The sequence below is a fragment of the Halichondria panicea genome, chromosome 14 (assembly GCF_963675165.1).
Source record: "Halichondria panicea chromosome 14, odHalPani1.1, whole genome shotgun sequence".
NCBI lineage: Eukaryota > Metazoa > Porifera > Demospongiae > Suberitida > Halichondriidae > Halichondria > Halichondria panicea.
The window spans coordinates 1,101,067-1,122,344 of NC_087390.1; the positions used below are offsets into that span (position 1 = coordinate 1,101,067).

At 40.3% G+C, this 21,278-nt stretch overlaps 3 protein-coding genes across 11 annotated transcripts in view; 1 reads left to right on the plus strand and 2 right to left on the minus strand.

The window, feature by feature from the left end:
* Positions 1-79: 79 nt before the first annotated feature.
* LOC135347310 (uncharacterized) lies at positions 80-10,480 on the minus strand. 2 transcript variants are annotated; one of them, XM_064545247.1, is made up of 7 exons: positions 10,153-10,480; positions 9,526-9,723; positions 9,317-9,463; positions 8,938-9,213; positions 8,746-8,808; positions 396-2,738; positions 80-318 (listed from the first exon to the last, which is right to left on the minus strand). In XM_064545247.1, the coding sequence occupies exons 1-7, from the start codon at positions 10,394-10,396 to the stop codon at positions 224-226; spliced, it is 3,366 nt and encodes a 1,121-aa protein (XP_064401317.1). In that variant the 5' UTR covers positions 10,397-10,480; the 3' UTR covers positions 80-223. The 2 variants fall into 2 exon arrangements, with proteins under 2 accessions (XP_064401317.1, XP_064401318.1); XM_064545248.1 differs by lacking the exon at positions 8,746-8,808 and having other exon boundaries at positions 10,153-10,479.
* A 59-nt stretch (positions 10,481-10,539) lies between these two features.
* LOC135347329 (methylmalonyl-CoA mutase, mitochondrial-like) overlaps positions 10,540-21,278 on the plus strand; it is a 53,313-nt gene continuing 42,574 nt past the window's right edge. For 5 of the 8 annotated variants that reach the window (XR_010398336.1, XM_064545281.1, XM_064545280.1 and 2 more), the window contains exons 1-4: positions 10,540-10,689; positions 10,783-10,881; positions 11,053-11,185; positions 11,984-12,169. Coding sequence is in view for 7 of the 8 variants with exons in the window: in XM_064545281.1 (XP_064401351.1) it covers positions 11,135-11,185; positions 11,984-12,169 (237 nt within the window). In the remaining variant the exon portion in view is untranslated. Of the gene's footprint in view, positions 10,690-10,782; positions 10,882-11,052; positions 11,186-11,983; positions 12,170-12,740; positions 12,868-13,840; positions 13,927-14,200; positions 14,541-21,278 lie in introns of those variants that run through there. The other 3 variants (XM_064545282.1, XM_064545279.1, XM_064545286.1) reach the window with 3 other exon arrangements.
* On the minus strand, positions 14,569-21,139 carry LOC135347319 (SWI/SNF-related matrix-associated actin-dependent regulator of chromatin subfamily A-like protein 1). The gene is made up of 16 exons (XM_064545267.1): positions 20,240-21,139; positions 19,968-20,018; positions 19,722-19,920; positions 19,379-19,529; positions 18,889-19,050; positions 18,559-18,624; positions 18,185-18,328; positions 17,822-17,901; positions 17,566-17,617; positions 17,424-17,510; positions 17,024-17,194; positions 16,661-16,784; positions 16,330-16,388; positions 16,097-16,197; positions 15,823-15,916; positions 14,569-14,853 (listed from the first exon to the last, which is right to left on the minus strand). Exons 1-16 carry the CDS (start codon positions 20,418-20,420, stop codon positions 14,731-14,733), a joined length of 1,845 nt encoding a protein of 614 aa, XP_064401337.1. The 5' UTR covers positions 20,421-21,139; the 3' UTR covers positions 14,569-14,730.

Genomic DNA, 21,278 nt, shown 5'->3' on the forward strand with positions numbered 1-21,278 from the left:
ATTTACTTTACTTTAATATAATTATAATATATAATAATTATTATGGGCGAAATGTCCAAATGTCGCTTATTTATAGAGGGTCGCCTTAAATCGAGGTTTTACGGTAACTATACAACTTTTTGTTTTGTAACAAGAGTCTTAACAAGTTCTAAAACAATTAATGTATGCATGACAGTGTGCGTCTGGTAAATATAATGTTTGCTATACTGCTACAGTAAGAAACTCAGTACGGTTGGCATGTTTTTTTTGCTCTACTAGCACTACATTCACTGTCTTCATCGTCTTTAGTGTCCTCTCTCTTCCTCTTTAGATTGTACTCTTAAAAATAGAAAATATTTCCATGTAAAATTTGAATGCTAATATATTATGACTAATGTTATGCACAGTATACTAACCTTTTACTATCTCACAGATTCTTCTTGCTGTTTCGCCATCCTTAAATGTGAGGCAAATATCAACAAGCGTGCGGTAGCTTGTGTTACATTCGTTGTGCCAAATCTCCAACACCTTCTGACCTTTCATTTCATTATCTAAGTTAGCGTCAGTCTTAATACCTTGAATTTGTGCTTTAGATAGCAGAGCCTGAGCATACTTCAGCCAGTTTGGAAGAACTCGACCAATTTCTTGCAAAAGTTCAGACGAGCAATGCTGATCAAGCACTTCTTTCTTGATACCCACTTCCCTCACTACATTGTCTACAGTTAAATGTTGACTCTCGAAATGTTCACCTCCCCCAGGATTTTTCTTTTCGAACCAAATTAAATGTTTATTTTCTAACTTTCCATCGTATTCATCAGGCTTTTCGGAACAATTCCAGGTATAATCAACATCAACCTCAGCATGATGACATTTTATGGCACCATAAATACAAGGACAGAAAAAGCAGATTTCTGGGGCATTAATCGAATAATGAAGGGCTTCTTGAGAAGCTCTAATTCCTTCCAAAATGTCTTCTTTGATTTTTGGACAGAGATTTTCACAAATTATTTTTTTAGCATTCACATACACTTCTATTTGTGCAATTGAATCGACAAGAGTAACGAAACACTTTTTCTTTCGAAGCTTGATGCAGTTTCTTGCTTGAGGCACTTGTTCTCCCGATTTACTGTACCTTTCCCACCCACGCGTTTTCATTAAGAACACCACCAAGCAGCAGAAGACCCCAGCTCGAATGCAGCCATTGGTGAAGCGAACAAGAAGTGGATCGACCGAGGGCTCATTGATGCAGCAGTTTTTCAACTCAGCTCGTGGTATAGACTTAAGGAGGGCAGGCATAAAGAATTGAGTAGATTCGCATAACAGAGAATTTGTGAGAGGAGATATCACTAAAAGTTCTTTCATGAGCTCTATCATATGTTTAGGAGCAAATATATTACGACCATGATGATCAGGATACCAAAAATGCTTTTTAAAATCCTCAGACTCCAGTATATCAAGTGTTAGGACGCCACCATCTCTGAGCAACTTCAACTTAATAGGATCAGAATTAAATAATTGAGTTGCAGTTGGTAAAGTATCTTCACCACCTTCTCTTAAAGACATCGCATATCGAACGAGATCATTGATTATCTCTAGGGGTACCTGAGGATCTACAAAGACAATTCCAGGAAGTTTCTGCGGATAGTAATGGACTATGCAGATTTTGTCAAAATATTCAAGAGCAGATTCTATGTCATCGGTATGTGACTGTAGTTTTTTAGCCACATCTACACACTCACTTCTGGTGAGAATACGTCTCCCAACTTGAGTGCAGTACTCCTGCAAGGAAAGCTCCAGAGCAAACCACCGGAGTGGAACATCGTCTTCAAAAAACGGAGACCCTTCCACCACATTTCGAATAGCTTGTGCAATAGTTTGAGTGTCTTCATCTCGAGATATTGCATTTAATTCAAATATTAGTTGGGTCATTCGTCTGTCCCTGTATACTCTAAAGCATTCAGGAATCAAGGCATGGAGTTCTTGATTTTTTTTTTTTAGGGTAGACAGAATTGAAGGAGGATCATTCTTGAATGCGTCTTTGAATGTGCCCACAAAGATGCATCGTGGCTTCTTTTCATGTGTGTTCACCGACAGGAGAGATTGAATGAGACTTAGAATAGTTTCCCTGTGTGACAAGTGTGAGAGGGAAGGAGTGCCGACTTGTTGTCCTTCTATATAGCACTCATCAGAAGGATAATCGTTAAACTTATCTGTGAGCTTCATTACGTATATACCAGCTGAAGTTCCTTGTGTGAAAAGAGGTGCAATATCGTGAAACTGTGGTTGGCCTCCACTATCGGTAACACGTATTGTCATGGTACCAAACAATTCTTCGCCACTTTTATGTATGCTTGTTGAATCTGCCATTGAACTTATTTCCTCAAGATCGTCAACAACAGCATTTACCGCTGCTTGTGAGTGATCATGAATGTCTTCAGCAGCGCTTGTGCTACTCTTTTTATGATCATCCTTTAACTTATATTGAGAAATAGCTTCAGAAAGTAAACGCTTCATATCTTGTGGTGTTATTTCCTTCCATTCTTTGCCTTTGCACACAACATGATGACTTGATACGGATCTGACCTGGATGGTTCTATCCAAAGGACCTGTGCTATTTCGTTCTTCCTTTACTTCGTTATTCAATACAAGATCTTTAACACTCGTCTTTCCACTACCAGCAGGTCCCATTAGAATAACATTAACAGTTTTCAAAGTGACAAATCCATCCTTCATTGCTTCTTCAAAGTGCTGTTTAAATCCTAAATTTGATTTTAGACATTAAATGCGTGACATACATACAAATATGCAATGACTTTGATCAAAAGACAAACTCAATTAAGCTTGCACATGTCTATAGTTGAGAATGAGTCGTCATTATTTTGTATCACTATGTGTTTCAGCTTTGAAGTTAGTTAAAGTGATAGAATCAGTCTAAACTACATAACCCCAAGGGCGTATAAAAGAAGAGAGGGCATGCAACAGCAAAACATTAAATTGGGCGGATGAACGTGAATGCATGTGCATAAAGTGCTAAAAATATAAATTTCTATTGTTAGCACTTCATGCACATTCACAATTCATCCGCCCCCGGTTTGAATTCTGACTGTTATGTGCTCTCAGTGCATGTACTAAATCAGAGGAGGCTGGACACGCGTCATCCGTAGCCATTAATAATTCATCATAATTCATAAATAATTCCATGAATACACTTAAAACCGAGCCTTTTCGATCCAGCTAAGTCAGCATTAATTTTTACCTAAACTCTTCTATCTTGCTCGTCTATCTCTCTTGTATTATATCTCCTCTCCTCTTAGTTTATGAGTCGTAGTAGTTTAACACTATGATTGCTATACCTGCTACATCAAGACAAGCGTAAAAAAAACAAAGGCAAGTGCAGCAACAACTCGAAGTTTGTGACTAATCTTAGTTTCTGGCTCATTCAGTGCTTCTAGTATGATTACAAATGTATGCTACTCAGTTTCTGGGTTTTTTTAGCATCATGTACTACTATATAGTGTGGAGTGCTAAAATCGCTTGCAGTCTTTTGTCTTAGCTGAATATAGCTACTGTTCTCTTCAACTTTTCGCATATCTCTCCATGCATGCAGGCACATTTCCGCCGTAAAACATTATGGCGCGTGTCCAACCTCCTCTGGTACTAAATAGTCACTTGTGTGTGCCTTCTCTTCTTTTACAATGTATACACTCTTGATAACACAAATTGAAATGTGCACTTCTTACGGAATCTGTCTCACATTCCTATACAAGGTATTATATTTGAAGGGCGGTTCTTTCAATAGCACACAATGTTAGGCTCATATGTGAGATGCATGCATATAATAGCTGTATACACCTACGTATATATATACATTACTCTATCACCACAAAAGCTGATTGGCTAATGTGATTCACTCACTGGCTGGTTCAGGACTCGATGTTGGCCTAGGAAAAGAGAGGGCATGCAACAGCGAAACATTAAAGGGAAGGTACCATGAAAAAATAAAGTATTATTTTTTTGCCTTAAAATGTTCTTTGTGAGATATAAAATAACCTTGATGCAAAAAAATTTTTTTTAAAATTAAAGTTTCTGAGGAACAGGATTGTTAAGAAAGGCTTAAAATTTTACTTCCTGTTGAGGTCAAATGTGGGCGCGGTCAAACGTGACGTCAGAGTAGGTACTAGTAAACATTGAATTGATGCATACCGGTGGCTGCATGAGTCTGACTGACAGACACATGTGATTTTAGCTATGATTTTCAAGCCAGTTGAGTTTTTCCTACTCCTTCTCATCTGTTGAGCATGAAAAAAGCTGCAGTGAAGATAAAACAAACGCTGTGGAGCCATATCTGTATGAGCGAGAAAGCCTTCCCATGCTAGTTTGAGTGGTGATGATGATGGTGACAAATAAGGCAGGATAGGAAATGTTAATTGACTAATTAGTATATAGACTAGGTCTATATGTATAAGTATACAGTCATGCAATTGAGTGTGTCAGGTGTGAATGCATGCGGTAGTACGTTGTGTAGAAATGTATTATACCAATAGAGAATCAGTGTGATGGATTTGATCCTTGATATGTGGGTGCTACAGATGGCGTACACTGCCCACAAACACAGATATGGTGAGGCAGATGAGAATGAAGTATACACCAGTAAGTTTATCAGTGTGAAAGGTATAACTTTCTTAACTAGTCGGTTGTGCTGGGGCTGGCTTGGAAGACATATAATTATACGAGTTGTTCTACCAAGCTGTGCATGCAGTATAGCTGTGATTCGTAACAAATTTCCTTCTTCTTCACATGCAGGATTATTGACTCAACCTGTATTACGTGTATTACTCTTGAGACAATTTAAAAGTTACGTTTTTGTCAATGTCGCGACAAACGTTTAGGAGAAGAAGATGCTGGGCTCAAAATTAGGTTGTATGGGATTTGACAACAGGGGGAGAGTCACCATGCATGAGTCCAAGCACTTCACACTAAACATCGACATCCTTGGTAGTTATAATTTATAATTTAGATGGGGTGTTTGAGTTACTATCGGTAATCTTTACATTATTAACACGTCAAGTTTTGGTTTCACTTGTCTTTGCATGACAATGAGACCCTTGCTGAAGTTGTTTCCAACATGAAAATAGGAAGAGAGGTACTGCATGCATATGTAGTCTGATCAGGAGTCTCAGTTACATGCCGGGTCTACATGCAGGAGTCACGGTATAGAGAGGTTGTCTCTTGTAAAGCATCAAGTATCAACTGCAGCGAGGTATTATAATGATACATGATTGAACAAAAACTGAAGCTATTAACCTGTCTCCGTTCTCGCTTTTCCGTATACAGCGGCCGACCGGGCACTTCTCTATAGGGATCTCTCCATTCCATGACTCTGATCTCAGGGTCTCTCTTTTTACAGGACGATATGGCAGTTTATTTCTGAATAACTGCCTTATAGAAAACAGTTAGAATGGCTCCAGACCTCAGATCTCAGCTTCTTCCTCTTTTGGATCCCAAACTGAGCAGCAAGGGAGGTCATATCTGTGAGTTTTCACTGTACACAAAAACAGGATTCTGTTGCTTTTCAGTGAGCTCTGGTACATAGGACTTGTTTTTCCCACTCATATTTCAACTGAGAGAACTGTATGACTGCTAGATGTAAAGGAGCAACCAGCTGCAACACACTCAACACACACAGAATACATTTTACATGCAGCACAAATGCCTACTCTGACGTCACGTTTGACCGCGCCCACATTTGACCACAACAGGAAGCAAAATTTTAAGCCAGAAATTGTGTTTCTACAGTCCTGTTTCTCTGAAAAGTTAATTTTCAGAAAAATATTTTTTTGTCTCAGGGCTATTTTATACCCCACAAAGAACATTTTAAGGCAAAAAATAAAACTTTATTTTTTCATGGTACCTTCCCTTTAGGTTTGTTCCCTAATACAGTGTTTAGCACAGACATAATTATTCAGTCCATCCATGTGTGGTGACATCGAAGTCAATTGATATGGTCTTGTGGCTAATGGAAGCTTGGAACTGGCACTGTCTCAATTCCTATATATAACGTATAGCAGGTAATTTTGGTGGGGTAAATATTCGTTATTTTCGTGGGCTCCACGAAATTTTAACGTAGGCGTGGCTTACCGGAACGTAGGAATGCGGTGCAGCCACGAGACTAAACGAAATTTTACTCACGAATATCACCGTTTTTCGAGTTGAATGAATTTTTACCCCGCGAAAATTACCCGCTATACGGTAATGTATCATCAACACTGGCTGTATGTACATGGCGTTGTAACGGATTGGAGTTATGCGCTCGCCGAATTTCTTGTTTCTTCGCTTTTTCACACTTTTCATGGCAATCCTAGCAACGTTACACATTGCAAATGTTTTTTTAGTTTGATTCCCTTTCTTTTTTCAGTACAGAAGTATTATACTCTTCAATAATGAAATGTGAAATGTGAAATGCCTAAGAGCACTGTCAAGAAGCAAGGAGAAGTTCAAGTTCAAAAAGAGAAGAGAGGCCAGACTGGAACTGATAAACACATAATTCTTATTACATTGTTCATGCATAATTTTATGTGGCCTATGGTAGATCTAGCCAGTAGCATATCTGAGGTGACAATGGAGAGGTCCGGGACTCAAGAGTTGAAGAAAAAGGACTGAGGAGGTGTTGTGAGGATATTTGTCATCAGCAGGGAGAGATCTTGTATCGTAAATACTAGTTAAGTATCATCGATAAATTTCTATTGCTTCATCTGGTTGGAGATTTATCAGTCACTGAAACTGCACAGACAAAGCTTCGCAAGACTAGTAAGGACTAAAGGTAAGTGAGAAGTGCATGTGAAAGCAAAAAGGAACAACTGGCTAACTAGTTGCTTAAGCCTCCCACTCACTTATGTCTCAGAGAGGGATTCAATTGAACCCAAAGAACCCCCTCTGAATCCGCCACTGTGACTGTACATGTTCATGGCGTTGTAACGGATTTGGAGTTATGCGCCCGCCGAATTTCTTGTTTCTTCGCTTTTTCGCACTTTTGGCACTTTCCTGGCAATCCTAGCAACGTTACACATTGCATTACTTCGATTCCATTTCTTTTTTCAGTACAGAAGTATCAATAATGAAATGTGAAATGTGAAATGCCTAAGAGCAACGTCAGGAAGCAAGGAGAAGTTCAAGTTCAAGAAGAGAGGAGAGGCCAGACTGGAACTGATAAACACATATATAAGTGTTCATGCATAGGTCTATATACTATCAAAGTGTAAAAGTATGCATATGGTGGCCTATGGTAGATCTAGCCAGTAGCATACCTAAGGTGAGAATGGAGAGGTCCGGGACTCAAGAGTTGAAGAAAAAGGACTGAGGAGGTGTTTTGTGCATCAAATGCTATGTCACAGTAGTCTCGTGAGCAGACTTGTCCTAGAGGGAACATTCCCTCCCTCCCACGTCTGCTCGCGAGACTAATGTCACCCGGTTAACCAGCCACGCCCATCTCATAAGTTGCCATGTGCGTTGCTGTGGCAGTCGTTTAAAGATGGTGGAATTGCGTAGGTAAGAAAAGTGTAGCCTGAGAGGTCATCTGCCTCTTGAAAGTGAATGCAATTCTGAGAAAAACGCCCATGGTCCGGGTTCTAGTCGACTAGATGCTGTATCTAGAATTTTCTGAACATGTCTGTACAAGGAGGAAATGCTTTTCAAGTTACTAAATAATAGTTCAGTATAGGCTGAGTCCAAGGTCTCTATGCATGCATGGGGTTTTGAGACCGAAGGCCCGAGCATCCCGAGCGTAGCTAGGGTGCTACTAAGGGCCTGAGGGTCTCAAAACTCCATAGTGACCGTTGGACTCAGCCTATAACTGATTTAGAATAGTGCTGGCTATATAAAGACAAAGAAGACTCTGAAACTAAGAGTTTCTACAAGCCTAAAGCTTCGCTCTGGCTAGTCTATATTCACATTGAAGGCAGTTTCCGTTTCTTGAGAATCATGCATAGCAAAAACTGTTAGTAGTAGTTAGTTAGCTCTGCACTAGAGCACTAGCTATTGGCATGCTATTGATGGTAGCTGCAAGAGTGAGATAAAAGCAAAGACTTAATGCACTGCATCATCGTTACTATGACTTCAACATAAACTGTGTGTACTTGGATGTTCATGTATAAAATAGATGTTGCTATGCATTCCATGTTCCATAAAAGTTAATCTTGATATCATCTTGCCTGTAGGCATAATCAGTATCTACTTAGAAGACCTCTGACAGTGACAGGTCTATATAATAGTTAGACACTGTTTTGGTGGTGTCTATGGGATATAGAAGCCTTCAGCCACTTGTATAGTACTCTCGCTACGCTCGGGATACTAAATCAGTGCCTTTGGGCTTCTAAATCTCATAGACACCTCTAAAACAGGGTCTATAACTATTATATAATGGACCTCTCAGTGGCCAATCAGATTGCAGTATACTACTACAAGCATTTTCTAACTTCAGTCAGACAGACAAAACGTGGTGAAATGTGAAAATAGTGCAATTTTTCAAATATCGCATGAGAATATTCATAGACTATAATATAACACACATTTAAAAGGCTAACTAAGCTATCTATCCAGTTGCTGTGGCCTTTCCCTGCAGCAGTCTGAATTAACACGAGTCAAAATTTGTGCAATAATTGAAAACACACACAACTGCACTGTCAATCCTATGTACAACCTACTGGTTGTACTAATATACAATACAAACTACTCTGAGTCAGTGATTAGCTAATTAAGGTGTTCACTCACTGGTTGGTTCAGGATTCGTTGTAGACATATTTGTTTTAGATGGCCCAGGTAAAGTATCGTCAACTAAACAAAAGTATATACAAAAGTACATAGTACCTGTGGTCAACTACGTATAAACCCATTCACATACCTAAGTCTATACATAGAAATGCTTCTATGTGGTCATAAGTTAGCCTCTCACTATATTCATACCTGTACATGCCTCCTCTATAGCCTCAGCGACATCATTCCGATCAACTGATGGTGCTCTGAGACTCTGGCATATTTCAAAATAAGTGAGCGGGCCAGTCTTCAAGCGAACAGCTAACATTTCCCGTAGACAATCCTTGTTCCTGTGATAGTCATCTTTTATATCATCGAGGGTGCCATGACCTAATCCCAGATCAAGTCCCAGGTTCACCCAGTTTCCAGCGGCTATTATCAGGTTCTTGTAAACAGAATTCAAATCACTGAGCATCAGAATTGAACCTACCAGTGAATTGTAAGTTTTGTCAATCATAACAATACATGCATGCATGTATACTCTATTAAATAGTTGATGAGCATAATTCATAAAGAGACACTCTCGTACCAAGCGTTGGTCCAGGGTTTGCTTCAACATCTCCTGACTGTAACAGTAAGCGGAATATCAGTAACAGTATACACAGACTGAGAGTGGGGGGCAACATCGGTCGATGATTAGTGCTTTGAACTCTCACTTTGAACTTGGTCGGTTTTTCTTGAGTATCAAAAACGAGTAACGTTTAAATTTATTGTGGCATTAAATATTCATTTGATTACCTGATGTTATGCAATGCTGAATGTTCCATCGTTTCCGAGGGTTCCATCTCACCAAGCAGGCAGTAATGAGTGAGTAGCAGGTGATAAGCACAGCTGACAGAATGAGAACGGCCAGTGCACTCCCCCTCCATCCCAGCTCACAAGGAAACACTCCAGTCCAACTCAAGTCAACCACAGGGCAAGCAGGACGTGGGGGAGCTGTGTAGAGTTGCATAAAATTTAATGTATTCATGTGCTGTGACATCACAATTGTGATAATGATTCCGTGAAGAACTAGAGCACTGAAGTGCAAACCCTCAGCGTTAATTTGAGGTTTAGTGAGTCTACAGTCTCAAGTCAAAGCCGCGTGTACATCTATAGGTCAACGTGGCAGGTTCGAGTTTTTTAGCTTCTTAGCTTTTATTTGGCAATGAATTAAGCTTTAACATCAAAATCTGCCAACTTTAAAACTATACTACCTTGTTGTGTTGAGGCTATCCATGGTAGCTACAAACATCCAGGTGAGTATACTCAGGATACACAGACAGACAGACAGACTAACCGACTACTATAATTATATACTACTGTTAACCCATGGTGTCGTTATATATATATGCAATTATTGGTGAGTATGATTCACTGACTCACAAGAAAAGGTTTGTAAGAAGAGTATGTATCTGATGGTGATCATAATGAGGTAGAGTTGGTAGAGGACAGGGGTGATCAACACAGAGGCAAGGCTGGCTCTGAGCTGCCAACTAGGCATATGGAAAACCAGGGGAATATCATCTTCCAGGTCTTCCGGGTCATCGTACTCGTAGGGTGGTCTGATTTTTGGAGACCACTTTCCTTCGAAGGATCTTGCTGTTGATGACCTCAAAATCCACTGCATCTCTTCTTCAGACTATTTATAAGATAGATATTGTATTAAAGAGTATGTAAGAGTACAAGCTAACTTGTAAAGCTTACAAGCCAAAATCCTACAGGCACCGTAGTAAACACAAGAGTAAACAAACCCACTCCCACTCTCCACCTCATCCTCCACCCTCCAGTGAACTCAGAGAGGAGATATGAACAACACAACAATCTTTGCAGCTAGCTCTGCTGATCCTAGGAGAGTGTTTGACTGAGCTCTTAAGTTGTTGATCTGAGCAATGCTGAGGGGCAGCAAAATTAATATCTAAGGTGAGCCAGGTTTGATCAGTTGATCGATTGCCCAAGTGTACACTAAACCATACTGTTAAGAGTATTCGATATGTATCTGTGTGTGTACTCCAGACTGGTGAGACTGAGGTGTGGAGGAGGGAGACCACTGACGGCCAGTCTGTGTGGTGATCACCATGGCAAACACAGGCTATTGCACACCACCAGAACCAGGTATTAACATTAATTATATAGAACGAACATAGTTAATACGCGTACAGTGACTGATGCATGGCTTTCAGAAAATCATAAAAGTGGATTAACAGTACTAAATTTATGGCTGTTGGTAGATGTTCCTAAATAGAAACACACCAGTTAGTGCACTGTATCTATCTATACCCCCAGCGGAGATGACACTGTGGGGGGTGATAAAAGAGCCAAGCCAAAGGTTTCACTAGACAAGGAGTGGGCGGCTCTAGCCAGGAAGATGCTCAAGGGAGCTGACCCGGAGGAGAGGCTCACCTGGAGAACCCCCGAGGTGTGTGGGGGGGGAGGGGTCTAGTCTAGTAGTACCATTACCACTTTCAGGATACTGCAACAGCTATCCATTTATGTCCTAAATCACATAATTATAAAGATCTAAATATACCTCCATTATTCACTAGGAAGCGTAGAAATCATCAATGTCTATTCCAAGCACTAACTGACTGCACATGTGCTCCCTCCCTCCATCATGCACAGGGATTTGACCTGAAGCCATGCACTGCATGTACACTGCAGAGGACACGGCTGATCATGAGAAGGAGTTACCCGGGAAGTACCCGTTCACCAGAGGATGTACACTCAGAGGCCCTGGACCATTAGACAGGTGATGAGTCACTGTCTCTAAGTGAAACAGAAGTCAAATTCATGTAATCATAGTGTAATACTAATGCTTCAATTATTAGTACCAACGGTCAATTAGTATAGCTTCTGATTTTGAACCCATATAATTATGGCGTATAAATTTGTTTGTTTGGCTGTAATAGGCTGACAATAAACACACATACACCCACACCCACACACACTCTCTCTCACACACACACACACACACCCACACACACTCTCTCTCACTCACACACACACACACACACACACCCACACACACACACACTCTCACACACACACATACACACACACACACACACACACACACACACACTCACACACACACACACACACACACACACACACACACTCTCTCTCTCTCACACACACACACACACACACACACACACACACACACACAACACACACACACACACACACACACACACTCACAAACCCACACACACAGTACGCAGGGTTCAGTACAGTTGAGGAGAGCAACAAGTTCTACAAGGCCAACATAGCGGCCGGTCAGCAAGGGTTGAGTGTGGCCTTTGACCTGCCCACTCACAGGGGGTACGATTCTGATAACCCCCTCGCTGTGGGGGACGTGGGAATGGCAGGGGTCGTTGTGGACTCAGTGGAGGATATGAAGGTACCTAGCCTGTGCGTGTGTATGTGCGTGTGTATAATGTATGGTTTGACTATAATGGTGTTTTAGAGTACTTATAGTGTTTGATGGGTATATAATTATATTCTACATTGTATGCTAAACATCGGTTAGCACTTTAAGAAAAAGATTTAGGCATGCGATTATGCCTCAGTTGTGCATGCGTAAGCGAGGTATACGGTAGTGTGTTTGTGTATCTGTGCTATAGACTGCTTCAGCTGCTCAAGGATCAATGAAGTGCAAGTAGGCTTCTAATAATGTTTTCTTGGATTATAATTTGTAGATTTGTAAAAGAATGCTTTCTTCTCGAGTTATGCCTAGGTCTGCTTACTTGGAGTGCCATTGTAGCCTTTTTAGAAGCGTGCGTAGCAAAACTGGTCCATGGAGTGTTGTTACTCTGCTTAGTTAGCTCTGCACTAGAACGCTACCTATTGATTAGTGTATAGAAATAGTTCCTTGTTTGCAACATGCAACATAATTAGTGTGTAGACATAATTATATAATCTCTTCCCCTTCTCTCTGAATACTTGCCCCTCCCCCTGCCCCGCCCACACAGGGAGTCAAGCTGGAGGAACTTCAGGGGACTATCCAGAACGACATCTTGAAAGAGTTCATGGTCCGCAACACGTACATCTACTCACCAGAGTTCTATCATCGGAGATATATTCATCTTCACATCACAGGTTAGAATGGGTGTGGGTACTTAGGGGATTATGATTAATGTGATTTGTTAAGTGATGGGTGGATCCTTGTAAGCAATAGCATCTGTACCTTTATCCTGCAGAAGCCAGGAGTTCATGAATATTCATGTTCTCCTATGATATAGCCCAACGTTTATATCTAACGTAATAATCATATAGATAGGTATTTCAACAAACTATAACCTGTATGTGATCACTCAAAATTAGCTTCAAAACAGGCCCATTTGGGAACATTACTAAGGCTATACATAATGTACACCTGGTACCCATGATCTCAAACACACTGCACAATACACAACCACAATGCATGAATCTGTACCAGGACTTTCCCAAATTCAATTAGCTTATCAAACACTGTTCACACAGGACTTATACAGATTCCCAAATTCAATTAGCTTATCAAACCATAGATTGAAAAAGAAAGGGAATTGGAAACCACCTAGGCCTCTCTGTGTAATGGTTGAAACACTCCGCGTTATGATGTAGCGATCACAAATATTTTTAGTAGGTTGACCGTTCTGTGGTTGTATATTTAGCCCACTAGCCATCACTCAGGGGCTGGGAGGTACTCTAGAGAAGTAAGGTTTACATCAATGACTAGCTCACTTTTTTAACCGCTATAAGACTACTAATTCTATGTTCACCTTTGTTCAATAATTCATACTTTTGTACAGTGTAATTATTATTATTATGTGAACACATCGAATAAAAATGGAAGTTTTAATATAACTTCCGAAAATTATTTTGAAATGATGTATTAACCTTCATTTGTGTATGTAGGTCAGTGGATTTTAGTGCTATTCAATTTTCAATCAAATGATAGGCAATTTGGGCTTGTTTCAATAAGAATCATGGAATGAATGTTTAATTTCTGCGTATATAGATGTTTGAAGACAGTGCATGTGTGTGAATTTTACACACGATAGAGCATTACAACTTTGCCCCCTCCTTCCAGATATAGGTGATCCTTGGGGAGGGTCTTATCTGATGGAGGCCCTCACTGATCAGGTGTACGAGTCAGCACTCAACATCATCAATGAGGTACAAGGGACACCTTGCAGTTGTATTTCTCTAATGTATAGTGCTTACTCAAGTTTAACCATTGAATTCCAACCCTATTATATATATGAATTGTACACTGCAACAGTTTTGTTCAGCCTCTGACTCTGATTGTATGTACAACTGTATGTAACTTATGTCACATCAGGAGTGCATGGTCACGTGTATAGTAAAATTAGGTTTTATAATTAGCTATAACAACTTAATTGCTCTTGGGTAACGATTATATGTAACATGTGTGTGTTTGTGTGCGTAGGTTGCTGAGATTGCAAAGCTGATGACAGTGTATATATTTGTCTGGTGGTGGTCAGAATGAAGTGATAATCCAATTCAACAAAACATTTTTATGGTGATCACACAGTTCCCCAAAACATGAGCTAGACTGTCAGTCTGCTTGGATTCATCCTGTACTGCCTCCTGGCTCGCTGGTACAAGACGAGAGTTAGAGACGAGGACTACAATGCACACAGAGTGGTGGAGGAGGTCTATGATCGATATCTAGCTTCACTAGGCAGACTATTGTATGGTGAATTGTAATTTACTTTAATGCTTAATTTAATTATAGGCATCATCTCACATGCTGTTGTTTGCAAGCACATTCATATTCAGTTATAACCAATAATGAATGATTCCATAAGAACTTTTCGATATAAAAGCAATGCCAAAAATCATTGAACTTTGAAACTTCGACTACAGAAATTGAGCGATATTAATAAAAGAATTCCAGTGAAGCAGTAATAAATAAAGTAGCGATTAAATGAGTGACTGTGGTATGGTACTATAACGTTATGACACACTAGTACCTGGTGTGTCTAGTTCCAATGTATCGTCAAAGTTTGATAGCTGGTCCATTTCAGACTTTGATACCAAATCTCCAAAACAGTCCATCAGAGTCTTTTGTGTTGCATCCTACAGAGAAGTGAACATGCACGAGGATGATACATTTAACACAGTTGTATGTTAAGCTGATTAAATGAAAGCACCGCGGGTGCTGATGCCTCGGTGGAGGTGCCAAAGCTACATAACATAAAGCTACATAACATAAAGCTACATAACATAAAGCTACTAAGCTACACACATTGATTATAATTATCATGATTAATTTTACTGCATGCAAAATCCAGGGAAACTCAAGGAGTGGGTAATGATCGACGATGATTGTTGTTAAAAACGATCGATGCCAAAAGTTCAAGCCTTAAAATTAATGGCTGCAAGTCAGCAGAGCCTTGCAGCTCTCTTCTCACTCTTGCAGCTACCAATAGCGTGCAGAACTAACTACTAAGTAGAGTAGCAACATTCGGTAAACAAGTTTGGCTACGTGCATGCTCTTCTGAAAAGGCTGCAATGGCATTCCAAGTTAAGTAGGCATAACTCGAGACAAAGCATTATTTTTCAAATCCACGAATTAAAATCTAATTAAACATGACTAGAAGCCTATAGAAACTCTTACTTGCACTTGATTGATCCTTGAGCAGCTGTAGCAGTCTGCACAGACACACACACAAACACACTACCGTATACCTCGCTTACGCATGCGCACCTGATTTTATTAGATTTTATATACACTTTCTAGTTTGTCAGTTATAGTAGCTACTTCAATGTCTTGAACGTGCATAACTATGGCTTGCACAGATGCACAGTAGAATATAATAATTAAGCAACTGAATTGCTTGGGGAAATGGTCTCTGTGTGTATACGTTCGTAGTAGATTTGAAGCATCACAGATCTTGAATTATCAGACCTAAACACTTTATTCGTACTTTATAAGCTCTCTACTGTTAATATTATTTGAACAGTCACACATGGAATAGCCACATAAGATAAGCCACACAGCAGTTTCAGTAAGGGACCTATAATTATAGTGAAGTCTTTGCTGACCTTGGCTGTGAGTACTGCGCTCTCTGCACTGGAGAAGTCATCTTTAGCCAGACCAGCTTGACTCAACACTGACAGCTTGTTCTGAATCAAGGGCCTGTGTGGGAAGTGATGACATCGTGTTTAGTGAATTGCGCGGTTCAAAACTAGATCTACATGTAATTAAATGCCACAACAAAATTACTTTCACATTATAGCTACACTTACAGCATAAGACACTTATACATGTACTGTACATACGTTTTAATAAAACATTCAAGCACAACCTAGCTCTTACCATATACAGTCATCCACTGTGTCCTTCGCAATGAGGTAATGGACGTTGACTGAAGACTTTTGGCCTATTCTGTACGCCCTGTCCTCAGCCTGTACCAGTATCTATACAGAGAACAAATCCATAATAACTTTCCCCGAAGTGTTCTGTATATTCGGAGGTTTCGCTGTATGTGCATAATTATGAGTTACGTGTAAGTATGAAGCCTTCAAGAGTGTGTGCATGACTATACTTACTCCTGGGTTCCAGAACAACTCAGCAAAGATGACAGTGGAGGCAGCAGTGAGGGTGAGTCCTGCACGTGAGGAGAGACAGTCAATTGTTAGAATACTACAATCCACTCTATAAATAGAGCTATCGTGGTCCAATTGATATTTACTTGCAGCTTAGGAAGAGCTCTCAATCACTAAAAGTTGAAAAGGGCAATAATGTTTTAAGATACAATCTTAACGAGCTCACTGTAAGCTGTCAGAAAATCACAAAATAAATGCGACTGAACCAACAGAACTAAAGTTATGGCAACGATGTGTACATACTAGTCACAGTATGTTTGAGAGGTGTTGGTACCAGCATTAGCCGTGGTGATGGAGAGTACGGCCACTTGACACTGCTCGCTGTGCTGGAACTGATCACACAGGGCCTGTCTCATATCAGCTGGGGTCTTGCCGTCAATACGAATGTAGATGATGGCCTGTGTGTGGGTGGAGTGTGTGGGTTGTGTGAGGGGGGTGGGTGGAGGATCAGCAATTGATAGGGATCAACCATTAGTGTGTGTGTGCGTGTTAGTGTCTACATAAGTACGTAATGCTCCTAGAAGATACAAATAGCTAGAGTAATAAGTTTTAGTTTGGATGTAATTATAGTACGTAGGATGAAATGCTGAGTCAGCAACTACTTCTCACAGGTGCCTGTACACACACTAATCCCAACCTTCTTGTCCAAAGCCTCACAGAGACCATTCAGTACAGACACGTGATGGCCGAACACGATGATCTTCCTACCACCCTCCAACATGTCCAGGATATAGTCCTTCACTGCCGGCAGCTTCATCTTGCCCGTCACATCAAACAGAGGGAGGAGGGCGGTCCGTCGCTCAAGCTTCTGTGGGTAATGGTGGGTGGGTGGATAAGTACACAACAGCAGGTATGATGAACTTAAGTTCCTATAGACAATTTGGCACCATACAATAACATTGATTGGTATCGATCCTAGCAAAAAGTGAAAAGGCAAAAAAGAGCAAATTTGGTAAGCTAAGCAGTTACACAATACTGTTTAGAAACACTGTTTTTAGAGCCTCATAGTATACACTATATGAAGTGTATGAACTTACTTTCAGTTTGCCAGCATCGTTGAGTTGTCTTTTATAGTCTTTCCATTCTTTGCTGCCTCCCTTTAGTGACGAGAGATCCAACAACACCTGTCATATGAATCAATTGTCAATCTAATGACTTCAATTAACCATGACTAGTTACCATCTTCCTTGTTTTAGAAGGAAGTTGATCGAGAACTTCAGACTTCATCCTCCTAAATAGAAATCATACAGTTAGTTAATATACGTTACAAATTAATAACACTACAGTGTGCACAACACTATAGACAGCATCACATGATGCATATATTATAGTAGGATGATGCTATTATTGTGTAGCTACGTATGTACATGCTTTGATTAACACGGAAGTACGATGTTCTTGCACACCCAGTGACATCACATGATCCCATAGATACCTGATCATGATGGAGTCTTCTAGATACAGCTGCAGTTCTGACATGTTGGAAGCACCACTGAAGTCCCATCCAAACTGACTCTATACAATTAATTATGGGATGGTATAATAATTTCAATGGTGTTACAGTACTCTGACAGACAAAAACAACAGGATGAAAATTATTTCATCAGTATTTACGTCAAACAACAGCAGCACACACACACTGACAACTAACAAGTTTCTATAGTTCAATATCAAAATTGTCCTTCATAAACGTCGAGACTGCATCACATAAAGAGTGTGTTAAGCTCCACAAAAAGTACATCAAATTCTTACACTGCTCGAAATAAAGATACGATGGTTTTCATTATTCTTTATTCACCTTGACTCCATTGCAGTACCTCAGTCCGAACTGGGTGTGGGACACTAGTCTGAAGTTCTTGTCCACTGCAGTGATCTGTGTGTACAGCTCAATGGGTCGGGAGAGGGCGGGTGTCCCTGACAACAGGACAGCCCTCCGAGCACTCTGGGGGGGGGGGGACAAAATAAGTATCATACTGGTGTTCAGTAGTGTACGTGTATGTATCCCACCCAGCATACATCCCAAGAAAAAACTTGTTAACATGGAAATATTCAATAGAGCTAATGAATTTACTTTGAGCCATCAAATCTACGTACTTGGAATCCTTTCAAGTAATCATAGCTTCTGGACAACCCAGCATAACTACCAGACACTATACACTGTCTACTGTGTACCTTGATGACTGGAATGGCTGCTTTGGAGCGAGCAGTGCGATAGTTCTTGAGAAAGTGAGACTCATCCTACACAACAAAACACACTATCATGATTATACCAACTCCTCATTGTAGGAAATTTACAAGTCAGAATTAAGCGATTTAATCTCCATTTTAGTTTGTAGAAGTAACTTTGATAAAAGTAGTTGCATATCATGGACCATTAAAAGTGGTCACTCAAACTCGAGTGGGTTAGTAATCTATCCCCCTCAGATATTTAGCGATTAATTATAGCTGAATATGCATCATTGGCTGTTATGTAACATACAGTAACACAGGTGCACTAGATACCGCAATGATGGCTGAGAATCTGTGCTCTGTGATGTCCTTGCTCATCCTGACCAGCAAGTCATAGCTAATGATATTCACGAGGCAGAACGAGCCACACCCCTTTGTTGTTAGGATGACATTAATATCAGCGTCCACCAGTGAAGGAATCCATCGTTTGAATGCCTGCACACGGGGTGGGCATAATATGTACTGTATGCTTACGCTATATATATATACATATCATACGAATGGTCAGTAGAACATCAGTACCTTAAAAAATTAATTTCAAAATAAAGAGCAGAACACAGACTAGCGCTATTTCAACCACCCTCTATTAAGCCCCTTTGGCCTTGAAATTAATAGTATTCGAGTCTCACTGACATGCATGTAGCTACTTTAGCTATAATTATACTAACTCACACAATTCTACTACATGTATAATTATCTTGAAATAATTGCTTAGTAGATAATAGTTTAATCTCAACAGAGATAGCCCCACCCACCAACTTACCTCAGCCCAGGTGAGTCTCACTGACGAGGGGCACACTACGAGGAGGGGCCAATCAGAGTGGTAGTAGGACATAACGGCTATGGCCTGAAGTGTCTTGCCTAGTCCCATATCATCAGCTATCAACACTCGGTCATCACGCTTGATCGAGTATCTGTGGGGGTGGGGTTAGAGGGTAATCAAATGAGTGTGATATTGTAATTGTCGAAACAACCTATCAAGGAAATGATAATCTACTGTGTGTGTTTTGTGAATATAACAAGTTATGATAATTACACAGGCTATGGGTGCTGCTCTAAAACATTATCAGTATAATTATATAGTCAGTATCCAGACATTAACTTACTCCACTCCTTCTTTTGGAACTAACTCCATCAGAGCGGTGCTCAACTTTGTCTCGATCCTGCTCCAGTCAATGACACTGGGATGGGATTTGGCCTGTATGGAATGGGGCTGGGTCTGTAGCTGTGATAGGAACAGGTTTACGACAGGTCTGGGTATGAGGTCCAACTCCACATGCTTGCAGCTGCTCTGGATAGCTTTAACTGCAGAGGGGAGGGGTTGTTACAGTGGCATGGAATCAACAACATACCCAGTGAATTGTAGTCTTCTATTCCAAAGCTCCATAATGACGTTTTGGTATCTATAGAAAAAATTTTGATATTAATGGCGTGGCCTGGGAGTGCTTCTGGTAAGCAGTCAATCCATGATTTTTATTCAACAAAATAATTTTAGAGGCCATTCCTTAATGCTCTGAAAATTTCACGCTTAAGGTAGAGAGGAGGATGAGGTAATTATATATACGGGTATGTTTATACATAATTATGTTTACAATAAAATTATTAGCCTAAAACATAATCTTACTGTAAGCTCTTGTAGGCATCTTCTTGAATATCTCGATGAGGTCATGATCGTACTGCACCTTGACCTCCAGCCTTGTCCTGGACACAATACAAACCTGTGCCTTCTTCTTGTCTCTCAGCTGGGTACACTTCACAGGGGGAGGGTGGTCAGGCGGTAGTGATGGTGACGGCTTGCGGCTCATCGCTGATGCTACTTTAATGGAAGCATCCGGTACTGAGGTGACGAGATGAGGTGCATTTAGAGGTGGCTTAGAGTAGAACGGAGGAATTCTCGAATTTACTGGAACTGCTTTATTAGGTGCCAATTTCGGAGGAGAGTTATGGGACAATGTAGACAAAATAAATGAGAAGTGGATGGTTTGGAATAAAATGGTGGTTGTTGGAGACCAGTTTGAGATGTCATTGATGATGGGAGTTCATTGTGTAATGTTCCTGTTCTTGGTAATTAGAGCGTCTTTGTGCTGCTGGAGCTTCCTTGGTGTGATATTAGAGGATTAGACCATTTTGATTCTTGTACTTGATATCCTGCACTGGAACTTGAGCTAGATATATCTAGCTTCAGCAGAATTAGGGTGAGATCTAACATTGTCATAGGAACTCGAACTAGGGAACGTAGATGCCGTCTTTGATGTAGTAGCTGCAGACGTAGTGTACGTGTAAGCATGTCTCTTTGCAGGAGGCACACCAGTGTGGGGTGGAGCCACTCTCTTGGCTGTTAGTTTGGCTTGAGCTCTTCTTCTGTTTGCCTCCATTCTCTGCAGCTTCTCAGTAGACATTCCTTCACTGCCACTAGCTGTAGGTCTACCAGGATGCATGGTAGTCTCTTTAGTCTGAGTAGCTGGCTCTTAGTCTACTTGATGAAACTCTCATACTGATTAGATCTACATGTACAATTTTACACTAATAATTGCAAATTGGAAATGATCATGAAACATAGAGTATACTAACATAACCAACATACTCTATAATTATTCAGACACCACACAAATTCATTACACATTATTGTTCGGGACAACTACACAATAACACAGTTATTATAA